An 11,085-nucleotide genomic window follows, 5' to 3' on the forward strand; every position below is an offset into this window, starting at 1 on the left:
GACAAGTCCCATCCGGGGTACGGATGCTTTAGTACTTCGAGATTATTATTATTATACAGACAAGAGGTTCTGTTTGGGGATATTCTATGCATTAAAGTTAAGTCGGTTATCAAGCGTTCACCATATGAATGATTTTTAATTCGCGGGTTATGCGTATTATTTTATACTCGGGTTACGTGTACAATTAAATATATGAAATCTTGTGGTCTATTAAAATGATGAAAATGAATGATTATGATAAACTAATGAACTTACAAACCTTTTGGTTGACACTTTAAAGCATGTTTATTTTCGGGTATGAAAGAAATCTTTCGCTGTGCATTTTCTCATTTTAGAGATATTACTTGGAGTCGTTCATGACATATTTCAAAAGACGTTGCATTCGAGTCATTGAGTTCATCAAGATTCTTATTAAGTCAATTATAGTTGGATATATTATGAAATGGTATGCATGCCGTCAACTTTCAATGTAATGAAAGTTTGTCTTTTAAAAACGAATGCAATGTTTGTAAAATGTATCATATAGAGGTCAAGTACCTCGCGATGTAACCAAATGTAATGTATTCGTCCAGATGGATTAGGACGGGTCACGACAGGGTTTATATTTGTTTGATGAATATGATGTGAATGTTTTAGGTATGACTTGTAATGTGTGTGTTCATTTTGTTTCTGCTCATTTGTGGCATGCAAGACTTGGTCATCCACCTGATCAAGTTTTGAAAGTTTTAAAAAACAAACTTGATATTAAAGACTTTAAGGAAAACTGTCCCTGTGATATTTTCCAAAAGGCAAAACAAACCATGGAACCCTTTCCTCTTGGTGATCACAAATCACAAGGGTTAGGTGATTTAATCCATTTGGATCTTTGGGGTCCATTTAAAATTCAAAGTAGAGAAGGTTATAAATATTTTCTAACCATTGTTGATGATTTCTCAAGAGCTGTTTGGACTTTTTTGCTGAAAACAAAAGAAGATACTTTTGATAATATACAGTCATTTATTAATCTAATTAAGAATCAATTTAATAAAAATGTTAAAATAATCAGAAGTGACAATGGAACTGAATTTGTTAACAATAAAATGAATAATTTCATAAAACTTAATGGAATTGTGCATCAAACATCTTGTGCATATACTCCACAACAAAGTGGCATAGCTGAGAGGAAACATATGCACTTGCTCAATGTAGCAAATGCTCTTATTTTTCAAGGGGGTTACCTTTGAATATGTGGAGTGATTGTATCTTAACCTCTTGCTATTTGATTAACAGAACTCCTTCAAGTGTGCTCTCTGGAAAAACTCCTTATGAATGTGTTTTTAAAAAGGACCCTAGTCTCTCTCACTTAAGATGTATTGGTTGTTTATGTTATGCAACTGTTTTGAATCTAGAAAATAAGTTTTTAAGCAGGTCTTTTAAATGTGTTTTGATTGGTTTTGGTAATGTTCAAAAGGGTTATAAGCTCTTAAATTTAGAAAACATACGTGTTTTTTTCAAGAAATGTAAAGTTTTATGAAAATATTTTTCCTCTGAAGTCAAAACTTGTTGACAATAGTTTGAGGTGATTCTTCTTCTTATAAAGAAAATTGTATGTTTTTTGACAAATTTTTTTCAAATGACCAAGACATCAAAAGACTCAATGATGAAGGGAGAACTGCATATGATGATGAAGGTAGTAGTACAAGTGGCTACATTAATAAACATAGTCCTACTAGAAATAATCCTTCTAGTAGTGATAATGTGACTAATGAAGGTCAGAGTACTTCTGAAACTTCCATGGATAAAATATGATCATCTCCTGAGGGCAACACTTTACAAATAAACAATTTAGAAGTCCTGGTCACATTCAGTCTATAAGAAGATCTTCCAGAGAGTCTGTTTTACCTAAAAGATTTGATGATTTTGTTATTGAAGGTAAAGTCAAATATGGGATTGAAAAAGTGGTTAATCATTCATTTCTAAATCAAGAAAATAAATGCTTCACTTCTAATCTTAACAAGTCTTATAAACTAAAAACTTATTTTGAAGCATCAAAAGATAGCAATTGGGTTGAGGCCATGAATCAAGAAATTAAAGCACTTAACAGAAACAATACATGGATTATAGCAGACTTACCTGCTAATAGAAAGCCTATAGGATGTAAATGAGTTTATAGGATTAAATATAAGTCAAATGGAGAAGTGGATAGATATAAAGCTAGGCTTGTAGCCAAAGGCTACAGTCAAAAGGAAGGTATAGATTATGAAAAAACATTTTCTCCTGTTGTGAAACATGTTACTGTTAGATGCATAATTACTTTGGCTGTGCAAAATGATTGGCCACTTTATCAATTGGATATAAATAATGCATTTATTTATGGAGATTTACATGAGGAAATTTATATGAAGTTACCTGAAGGATATTTTTCTAAAAATGAAACTAAAGTTTGTAAGTTGATTAAATCACTCTATGGTTTACAATAAGCCCCAAGACAGTAGAATTCTACGTTGAATTCTGCTTTGGTTGAGCATGGTTTTAAACAGAGTGTCTGTGATTATTCTTTGTATGTTAAAGCTAATAATGATGTCTTTATAGCTTTACTTGTTTATGTGGATGATATTGTTGTTAATGGAAATAACTTAAAGGAAATTGAAAATTTTAAAAGTTTTCTGAAAACAAAGTGTATGATTAAAGATCTTGGATCTTTAAATTACTTTCTTGGTATTGAAGTTTTATTAAATGACAAGGGTATTTGTATGAATCAAAGGAAATATTGTCTTGAATTGTTAAATGATTATGGAATGCTTTGGTGCAAACCTTTTGGCACTCCAGTTGAACCTAATCTGAATGTTGAAAGTGAACCAAATATCAAAGATCCTTTGCTAAAAAATGTTACTGAATACCAAAAACTTGTTGTAAGATTAATCTATTTAACTCTTACAAGGCCTGATATAACTTTTTCTGTGCAAGTTTTAAGTCAGTAAATGCATGCTCCATTAAAATATCATTTGAAGGGTGCTCCTGGAAAAGGGGTACAGTTTGTTAAAAGTGATTCTTTTAAGTTGTATGCATATAGTGATTCTGACTATGCCAAGTGCAAGTTGAATAAAAAATCTGTGACTGGTTAATTGGTATATTTATGTAATTCTTTGATATCTTGGAAAGGTAAAAAACAAGCAACAGTTTCTAGGTCCTCAACAGAGGCTGAATATAGGGCCATGGCATCAACTGCTTGTGAAATTGTTTGAATTATTAATCTGTTAGCTGAGTTAGGTATTATGATTGAGCTTACTGTGAATTTCTTTTGTGATAACAGTTCAGCCTTACAACTTGCAGCCAATCCTATTTTTCATGAAAGAACAAAATATTTTGAAGTGGATGTACATTATATAAGACGCAAAGTGGATGCAGGTGTTATTAATACTTTAAAGATTGTTTCAGATTGTCAGCTTGCTGACATCTTAACCAAAGGTTAAATGTAAGTCAGCATGAACAATTGGTTAAACAATTGGGATTGCTAGACTTGTTTTAAAATAAGTTTGAGGGGGAGTGTTCAAAGTAATATAAGTCAAACTTATTTTGAAACTTCATTTATTTATCATTACTAATTTGTGGTGTTTTCTAGAATAATTGCGGGGTTTATATCTCTTGTTGATTGATTCAGGATGTGTGGTAGCAGCAGGTGTTTGGTTAATCTTTTGTTGATTCAAGATTAAGAGTTTAGAAGTCAAAGATGCTACTACATTGCTAACTTATTTAATTTATGATCATAAATGGGCTACAATTTTAATTTAAAAGTAGTATTGGGCTTATTAATCAGATAAAGAAGCCCAAGTGATGAATAGCCCGTTTATCTTGAGGCCTGGTGCATGTTCTACTATAAAAGCCATTTAATCCCTTGTTAGGTGGCAGATGAGATATTTTTGAGTGTATATTTCTTCTCCTGGGTTATTCGTTTTCTCTCTAGGGTTTCACAATTCAGATCTGGTGTTCTTCCTCTTCATTAAGTGATTTTAGTTTCAATCCACAACATGTGGTTTTGATTGTGAGTTGTTCCTATATTCAATCTTTGTGAATAGAGTTGATTGTTTGTGTTGTATTTTGATTTGTGATTCGTTTCCGGATTGATATGTGGTTGTAATTCTGTGATATTTGGTTAATTAGTGAATGATTATGGTCTCTTTTACATTAGTTTTCAGGTGTAAATTTAATAACGTTACTTTAACATGTTAATTAGCTAAAGCCACTAGCCAATCTAATTTGTCCTTTCAACTTCAGAAAGGCTACAAATTTTCGAATCTAACCTTAATCCCTTCAAGTTTTATTGAATAATAATATTAATATAAATAATAATTCAAGTAATGTGAACTCATGTAGAAAGGTAATTCAACTTTTTAAAGTTGACAAAATCTATTGTGATTTTATTTTCTTGTCTATTAAAACCTTTCCACCAACAGCAAAGACTGATAGGGATATTAAATTAGTGTATTCCCAACCCAAGTCATGTGTGATTTATCCACTAATGTCCAATAAAAACATGTTATAGTTGAATCACTCCATAATTCTTGCTTTGTATAATAGATGTTGGACCATTCTCCACTAGCCTACATCGTTATATAAGACCTCCCATATTCTTAGCCTCATATACAAGTTTCTTTTGTAAAACATCAAAACATAGGCAATGGAGGCAATGAAAGCTCTATCATCTTTTCGATTCGAATTGAAGGTTATGAGTGCAAAAAACATCCAAGTTATTGATTCGAAAGGCTACTTGTTTGTTAGATGCTATCTTCCGACTGGAGATAACAGAAGGGTGCCTTTGGAGAGCAAAAAAATCTCTCCAAACTCAAACGTCTCTTGGAATGAGTCATTCTCCTTTGATTGTTTAGGAACGAAACAACCCATGGACATGATCTTTGATGAAACAATTGTTTTTGAACTTAGATGGAAAACTAGTACAACTAGTACAAATCCATTGTTTACCAAGATCATTGGTGTTAATAGAAATGATGGTGGTTCGAAGGTCTTAGGAAGAGCTGAGGTGGCGTTGAGAAGTATTTTTGAGTCACGAAACATGGAATCGGAGAGATGGGTTGTGATGAGATCAAAAAAAGGTATCGTAAAAGCACCTTCGATCCATCTAGGCATGAAGATTCAAGTGATGCATCCGGTTGTATTAACTAAAGTTGTTCGCAAGTTGAAGAATAAGTGGGATGAAAGGTGTGGGTGCTCTCATGGTCATTGTTGTGAAAATTCATGCATAGATAGTGAAATTGTAGCGATAGGGTTCGCCCTAGATGGTTTTTAGATGAGCGTAATTCATTAGTGAAAATGCTTGCATTAATTAGGAGTAGAGAACGAGAAAAAACTTGCTTGTATAAAAGCTCATTTCCTCTATATACTATTGTGTGCGCCGATCATGTCGTTTCATATTTTATCTGATGTCGTTTTGAACTGCTTAAGTAATATGTTTTCTAATTCATTTACATTATACGGTTGGTTGAGTGGTTGTTTACTTTCAAAATCATTAGTACTCTGAATCAATAATAAGTTTAGTTTTAATACCCAAAAAAAAAAAAAAAAAAAACTCGTGTTCTTCGAACCGTATATATTTTACATATTTAGTACTCCCTCCGTCCCACTACAAGTGTCCACTTATTTTTTGCACACAGTTTTAGGAAATCCCACTAACTTCATTTTCTACCAATCAGAAATCTTCTCTCTCCAGAATAACCACTTTTGATTGGTTGAAACATCAAGTAGACACTTGAAATGGGACATCCCAAAAAAGAAAAGTAGACACTTGAGATGGGACGGAGGTAGTATTATATCTAAAAAATTGATATGTTACATGATAAACAACATTCTAAAGAGAGAGAGACTGAGCCAAAATATAGAAGCAATATACTCCGTAGCTAATAGCTAATTCCCCTGAAAAAAAATACCTTGTTTTAGCGCACATGTTATTGTCAGCATCAATCAATTGTCACTAGGATATTACAAACACAGTAGATGTTAAACGTTTCACTATTTAATGCTTGCTGAGACATCTGATTCAGTTGTAATAAAAAATAACTTGCATATTTTTTCAACCTTATCTTCGAGACAAATCAAAAGGAATCAGGGCTGGTTCTAAAAATTTGGATGCCCAGTACGAACATCTCAAAAATATGTCTCCTGTCCCCCTCAAAATATATTAATAGCACAACACAAATATTTAGGGGTTTGGAACCTACTCAAGTTAGGCGACTCATCCCCACGCCGATTTTTATTTAACAAATACAACTCAAATACACATGTTTGGAACTACAAATCACCAAAAATGATGTCTACGTGCATTTTTTTATGCAAAAACTTCAATCAATTTATCATAATCTACATTTGATAGAAATCTATTTTCAATACTTATAATTGCTAACCCGTTTAACAGTTATTGATTCATTGTACTTCGTAAATAATTCTTGAACAACTTCAATTTTGAAAAACTCCGTTCTGCAGATGCTACAGTGACCGAGACGGTTAGCAAAATCTTGTATGCAAGTAAAACATTTGGAAAAATATTCATTATCTTTGTAAACTCCATAATCTCAAGTAACGTCCACGGCAAATTGGGAGAAAACTGAATCAGATATATAAAATCATGGTGGAGTCATGGAGATTATTTATGGTATTGTATAGAATAGATAAAAATAAATTGATTATCTTGATTTGGGATTTGGGAATCGTCGAATTGATGAGGAGACAGAGGAGTAGAGGACGTTTAGATGCCCCAATAATACGACGAATCAATTTTACTCCGTATTTAGTTTTACTCCAATGATAGTGGGCTCTTTTTTTATTTTTTGTAAAACAATTTATTATTTATATGGGCTAAAATGTTAGGCTTAATGAACCTAGTAGTATATATAAAACTTGACCAATATATGATGCCCTTTGGATTGTGTTTCCTAGGTGCGGTTGCACCTTCAGCCACGCCCAAAGTCCGGCCCTAAAAGGAACCATGTAGCATCCCGAGGTTGCCCGGTCGTTAGGGTCCAAACATTCTTGCAAGAGGTCTCATATTCGAATCTTGATGATTTGTGTACAATAAACTATGAAGGTGATTTGCTCGTCCTTCCGAATAACTTGAACATGAAAACTTAAAAAAATTGAAAAATTGGCCAAGACACACTTTTTTTAAATTCTTCAAACAATATACATTTTTAAAAAAAATGGCAATATACACCATTGGGTCAACCATCATTTTAGTAGATCACAAGTATAGAGTGGTCGATTAAACATTTTTGTAACAACCCCAATTCCGTTTACCAAAAACGAAACACATTTTTTTTTTATGTTAGGTCCCAGTATCCCGTTAATAGTACATAACATTTTCAACTCTGTTTTAACCGAAAACATAATATCATAACGTTACGTTTAACAACTTAATATAACCCTTGGTGCACAAATGACACATTACAAAATCATTTGTAACAATGACCCAATTACACAAAACACGGGTTAATACTCAATAACCCAACCCAATACCAAGAGCATAATCCCGGGGACTACCAAATTCCCAATCCGCGTCCAAATCTTCAAAAGCTACCCCATCGAGCCCAAGCGCTCCTACACATCTAGTCTAACGACTAGCTAGCCTTACAATCACAATACCTGTAAAAAGGTAAACAATGAGAAGGGTAAGCTAACGCTTAGTGAGTGCAATAAGTATACACATGCATATATAATATACCTACTTGCAACCATCTACTCACATACCACAAACATGCTAGCAATATAATATTAGCATACGAACTCCAAGTATAAAGCTAATAACCTCCATTACTGCAACTAGCATAAACAATAGCATATACTCCAAAATATAATATGCTACACTACAATACATACACAAACTACATGGTTAACCATACGCGCGTCATGGTGCTACCGGCTCCGTGGTTCTCACCATACGAAATGCTATGACGCTACCGGCTCCTTGGTTCACGCCACTACACATTTGAGTCATACTCTTTTATAGTGCTACCGGCTCCATGGTTCACACTTCGATGTTACCGGCTCCGTGGTTCACACCTCTTTTTATAGTGCTACCGGCTCTATGGTTCACACTTTGATGTCACCGGCTCCATGGTTCACATCACAACTCGAGTCATACTCTTGTCGAGGCGATACCGGCTCCGCGGTTCACACCTCAACACTCGTTCTATAGTGCTACCGGCTCCGTGGTTCGCACTACAACACACGTACCATGATCCCACCGGCTCCGTGGTTCGCATCATAGCACACTACACATACTATGGTACTTTCGGCTCCGTGGATCATGCCATAGCATATAAATAAATATATACTATATACATACATGCATAAATATCCCACTCACCTTAACGCCTCGATGAAGTGCAATCGAAATCCCGCAACTCGCCAATGGAACGTACCTATTCCGTTTATCACATAATCATCAATACAAACTCATTTGTACTCTCGACCCGCCCAAATGAACAACAAGTGCAAAATACACCCTTTTGCACTTTTAACGCTACCCGAAGGTCCAAAACTAACGAGACTAGTTCCCGCGTTCCTGAAATATGTGACGACTCAGAAATTTCCGACCAAAATTTAAACTTAATCTTTATATGAATTCGACACGATAAGCAAAGTTTGTAATGTTGAGTCTCAAAATTTTTGAACTATTTCATATATTCAATTACCCTTCGACTGTTCTCGACGATTCACGAACAACTATTTGTAAATAGATACATATATATTATATAATAATTTGATATAATATTTGAAATATTATATGATTAAATTTTAGAAATAAATATGTAAAATAATATGCGATATAATGAAAACTATTACTATATATATATATATATATATATATATATATATATATATATATATATATATATATATATATATATATATATATATATATATATATATATATATATATATATATATATATATATATATATATATATATATTTCTTGTAAATATATAAAATTATATTAAATCTAATTGTTTAATAATATATAATATATTTATTTTAGTAATTAAACTTGCTATTTAAAAATGTTTATATATAGAAAGAGAATATATTAAAAATAAGTGGTTTCGAGCCTAATTAATAAACGTCAATAACACTCGGTTGACGTTTCGTTAGTTTTAATATAGATCTAGTACAAGTTTATGAAGATTTAAAATAAAAGTTGAACAGTAAATTGATTACGAAGATTTTAGGTTTGATAAAAATATTTTTACCTTTTTAGTTTAAATATTAGTACTCCGTACATATTAATTGGAACAGAAAATAAATAATTAACTAACATTTTTGATCAGGTTTCAAACAGTTAATGAGTGAAATAATTAAATATATTTAATCTAAAAATTTGAGATTTTTAGGAACACTTTTATACGTTAACTGTTTAGCAATGGACACGATATAGCACAGTCTGTGAAAACTGTCGGTAATTAAAATCCAAATTAATGGCTGCATACTATTTCTAATTGACAATCATACTTCTTTTTATTATTAATTTATATTATTCTTATATTATTGTAATGATTCCCGTGAATCATTGTGATATATATCTTATTATTACTATTTAAAACTGTACATGATAGATAATTTATGATACTGTGTTTGTAGTTATCCTTCTTTAAGATTCCATATATATTCATATATACTTATACGCTAATCAGAGGAGAACAACCTCACCACTCATTGCTTTCACTTCATCACTACCTCCGTCACTACAACCGCCACCATACTCGAACACCATCTCAAGAACAACCACCCTATCACCACCTCTCAATCATCGAACACCCACTTGATGTTTTCTGTCTCTATCATGAAGAAACAACTCGAGAATGATGTGTTACAATTGTGTTTCTGTTTTGAGGTTAGTTCGAGCACCAATCACACTTCCATCACCATTGTAGCAAACCACCCTCACCACTGTTGATCGAAAACCAAACAAATACCACTTTCATCAACCCTCGCCATTTCTCTATATTTTTCTTTTTGAAACCAAAGACTATGAACAACCAATCTATCACCTTCTCTATTTGATCACCACCAGCTTATTTATAAAACACCACCAATTCTACTTCCTGCTTCGGTTAACCACACAACCCAACAAAACCTACAGAAGTCTAATGTTTAGTATATTCAGTTTACTGTTTCGTTCAATCAACAACACTCACCACCACTTGCTATTTAGAACACCACCACCATCGCAGCCTGCAACCGTCGATAGACCCTAGCCTAACCCACCATGAAATCACGGTTCAACCACCCTAAATATGTTGCACTTGATAAGTGCCTATTTCAATCAAAAATAGCTGCTGATGCTATGGTTATTTTTTTTCAACCATTCACTGCTAAACTATCGCTGCTTCTTCATTTGGTTTCTGTTGAAAATAAACGCAACCACATTAACTCATCATTTGAATCTGCAGAAGTAAATCGACATTGGTTTCTAATTTATACTGCATGATTATTTTTTCTCTTTTAACCGAAAGCTAGCACACCAACACCCACTAATGTGGACCCTTGCCTCCACTTGAAACCGTAAATGTATTTTACAATAAAAAAGGACTCATTGTTGGTCAACTGATTTTGGCATCAAACGAGTTAAAACATTCAAAGTGGGTTTTATATGATTGAGCTTCTTTTGCATTAATAAATGGGCTTAGTTCTTGGGCCGAGATCCCATAACAATTACTCTGTTGGGCCGATAACATTTAGGATAATCCTGATGTTGAACGATGATGAAACGAGGTTGAAGAGTAGGTGATAAATATTAACTCTGTGATACATGAGTAATCTTAATGGTGATATAGATGTTGATGTATTTTTTTCATAAAAAAAATGACGAATATGTTGATGATGTGAGATTGTGATTATGATGATGGGGTTGGGGAGGTTTATGATATATAATATGTGCACAAACATGATATTTTGGCTGTTATGATCTTTATGATGATTGTAGTTATGATTTTATGTTAATCAATGATGAAGATGAAATTATGATAGTTTCATATGGGTTAAAATTATATGGAGTATGATTAATTCAAAAAAACTGAAATGGTTCAATGGTTAAAGG

General features: G+C 32.9%; 2 protein-coding genes across 2 annotated transcripts; both read left to right on the forward strand.

Annotated features, from left to right (window-relative positions):
- Positions 1–638: 638 nt before the first annotated feature.
- Positions 639–3,452, forward strand: LOC139859671 (uncharacterized). Its single transcript, XM_071848453.1, has 7 exons — positions 639–1,212; positions 1,622–1,750; positions 1,912–2,136; positions 2,707–2,891; positions 2,991–3,099; positions 3,142–3,210; positions 3,298–3,452. Exons 1-7 carry the CDS (start codon positions 639–641, stop codon positions 3,450–3,452), a joined length of 1,446 nt encoding a protein of 481 aa, XP_071704554.1.
- Positions 3,453–4,659: 1,207 nt separating this feature from the next.
- On the forward strand, positions 4,660–5,461 carry LOC139856894 (uncharacterized). The gene has a single exon (XM_071845610.1). The coding sequence runs from the start codon at positions 4,667–4,669 to the stop codon at positions 5,282–5,284; it is 618 nt and encodes a 205-aa protein (XP_071701711.1). The 5' UTR covers positions 4,660–4,666; the 3' UTR covers positions 5,285–5,461.
- Positions 5,462–11,085: the final 5,624 nt, after the last annotated feature.

This window comes from Rutidosis leptorrhynchoides, chromosome 7 (genome assembly GCF_046630445.1).
Source record: "Rutidosis leptorrhynchoides isolate AG116_Rl617_1_P2 chromosome 7, CSIRO_AGI_Rlap_v1, whole genome shotgun sequence".
NCBI classification, from domain to species: Eukaryota; Viridiplantae; Streptophyta; class Magnoliopsida; order Asterales; family Asteraceae; genus Rutidosis; species Rutidosis leptorrhynchoides.

What these genes read in the sequence shown, in the direction of transcription:
- LOC139859671 (XM_071848453.1), top strand. Translation starts at nt 639, where the DNA reads ATGACTTGTAATGTGTGTGTTCATTTTGTTTCTGCTCATTTGTGGCAT. An exon ending in TGCTCTTATTTTTCAAGGGG is followed by an intron (nt 1,213 to 1,621) that starts GTTACCTTTGAA and finishes CAAATGACCAAG; the next exon opens with ACATCAAAAGACTCAATGAT. An exon ending in TGATAATGTGACTAATGAAG is followed by an intron (nt 1,751 to 1,911) that starts GTCAGAGTACTT and finishes TTGTTATTGAAG; the next exon opens with GTAAAGTCAAATATGGGATT.
- LOC139856894 (XM_071845610.1), top strand. Translation starts at nt 4,667, where the DNA reads ATGAAAGCTCTATCATCTTTTCGATTCGAATTGAAGGTTATGAGTGCA.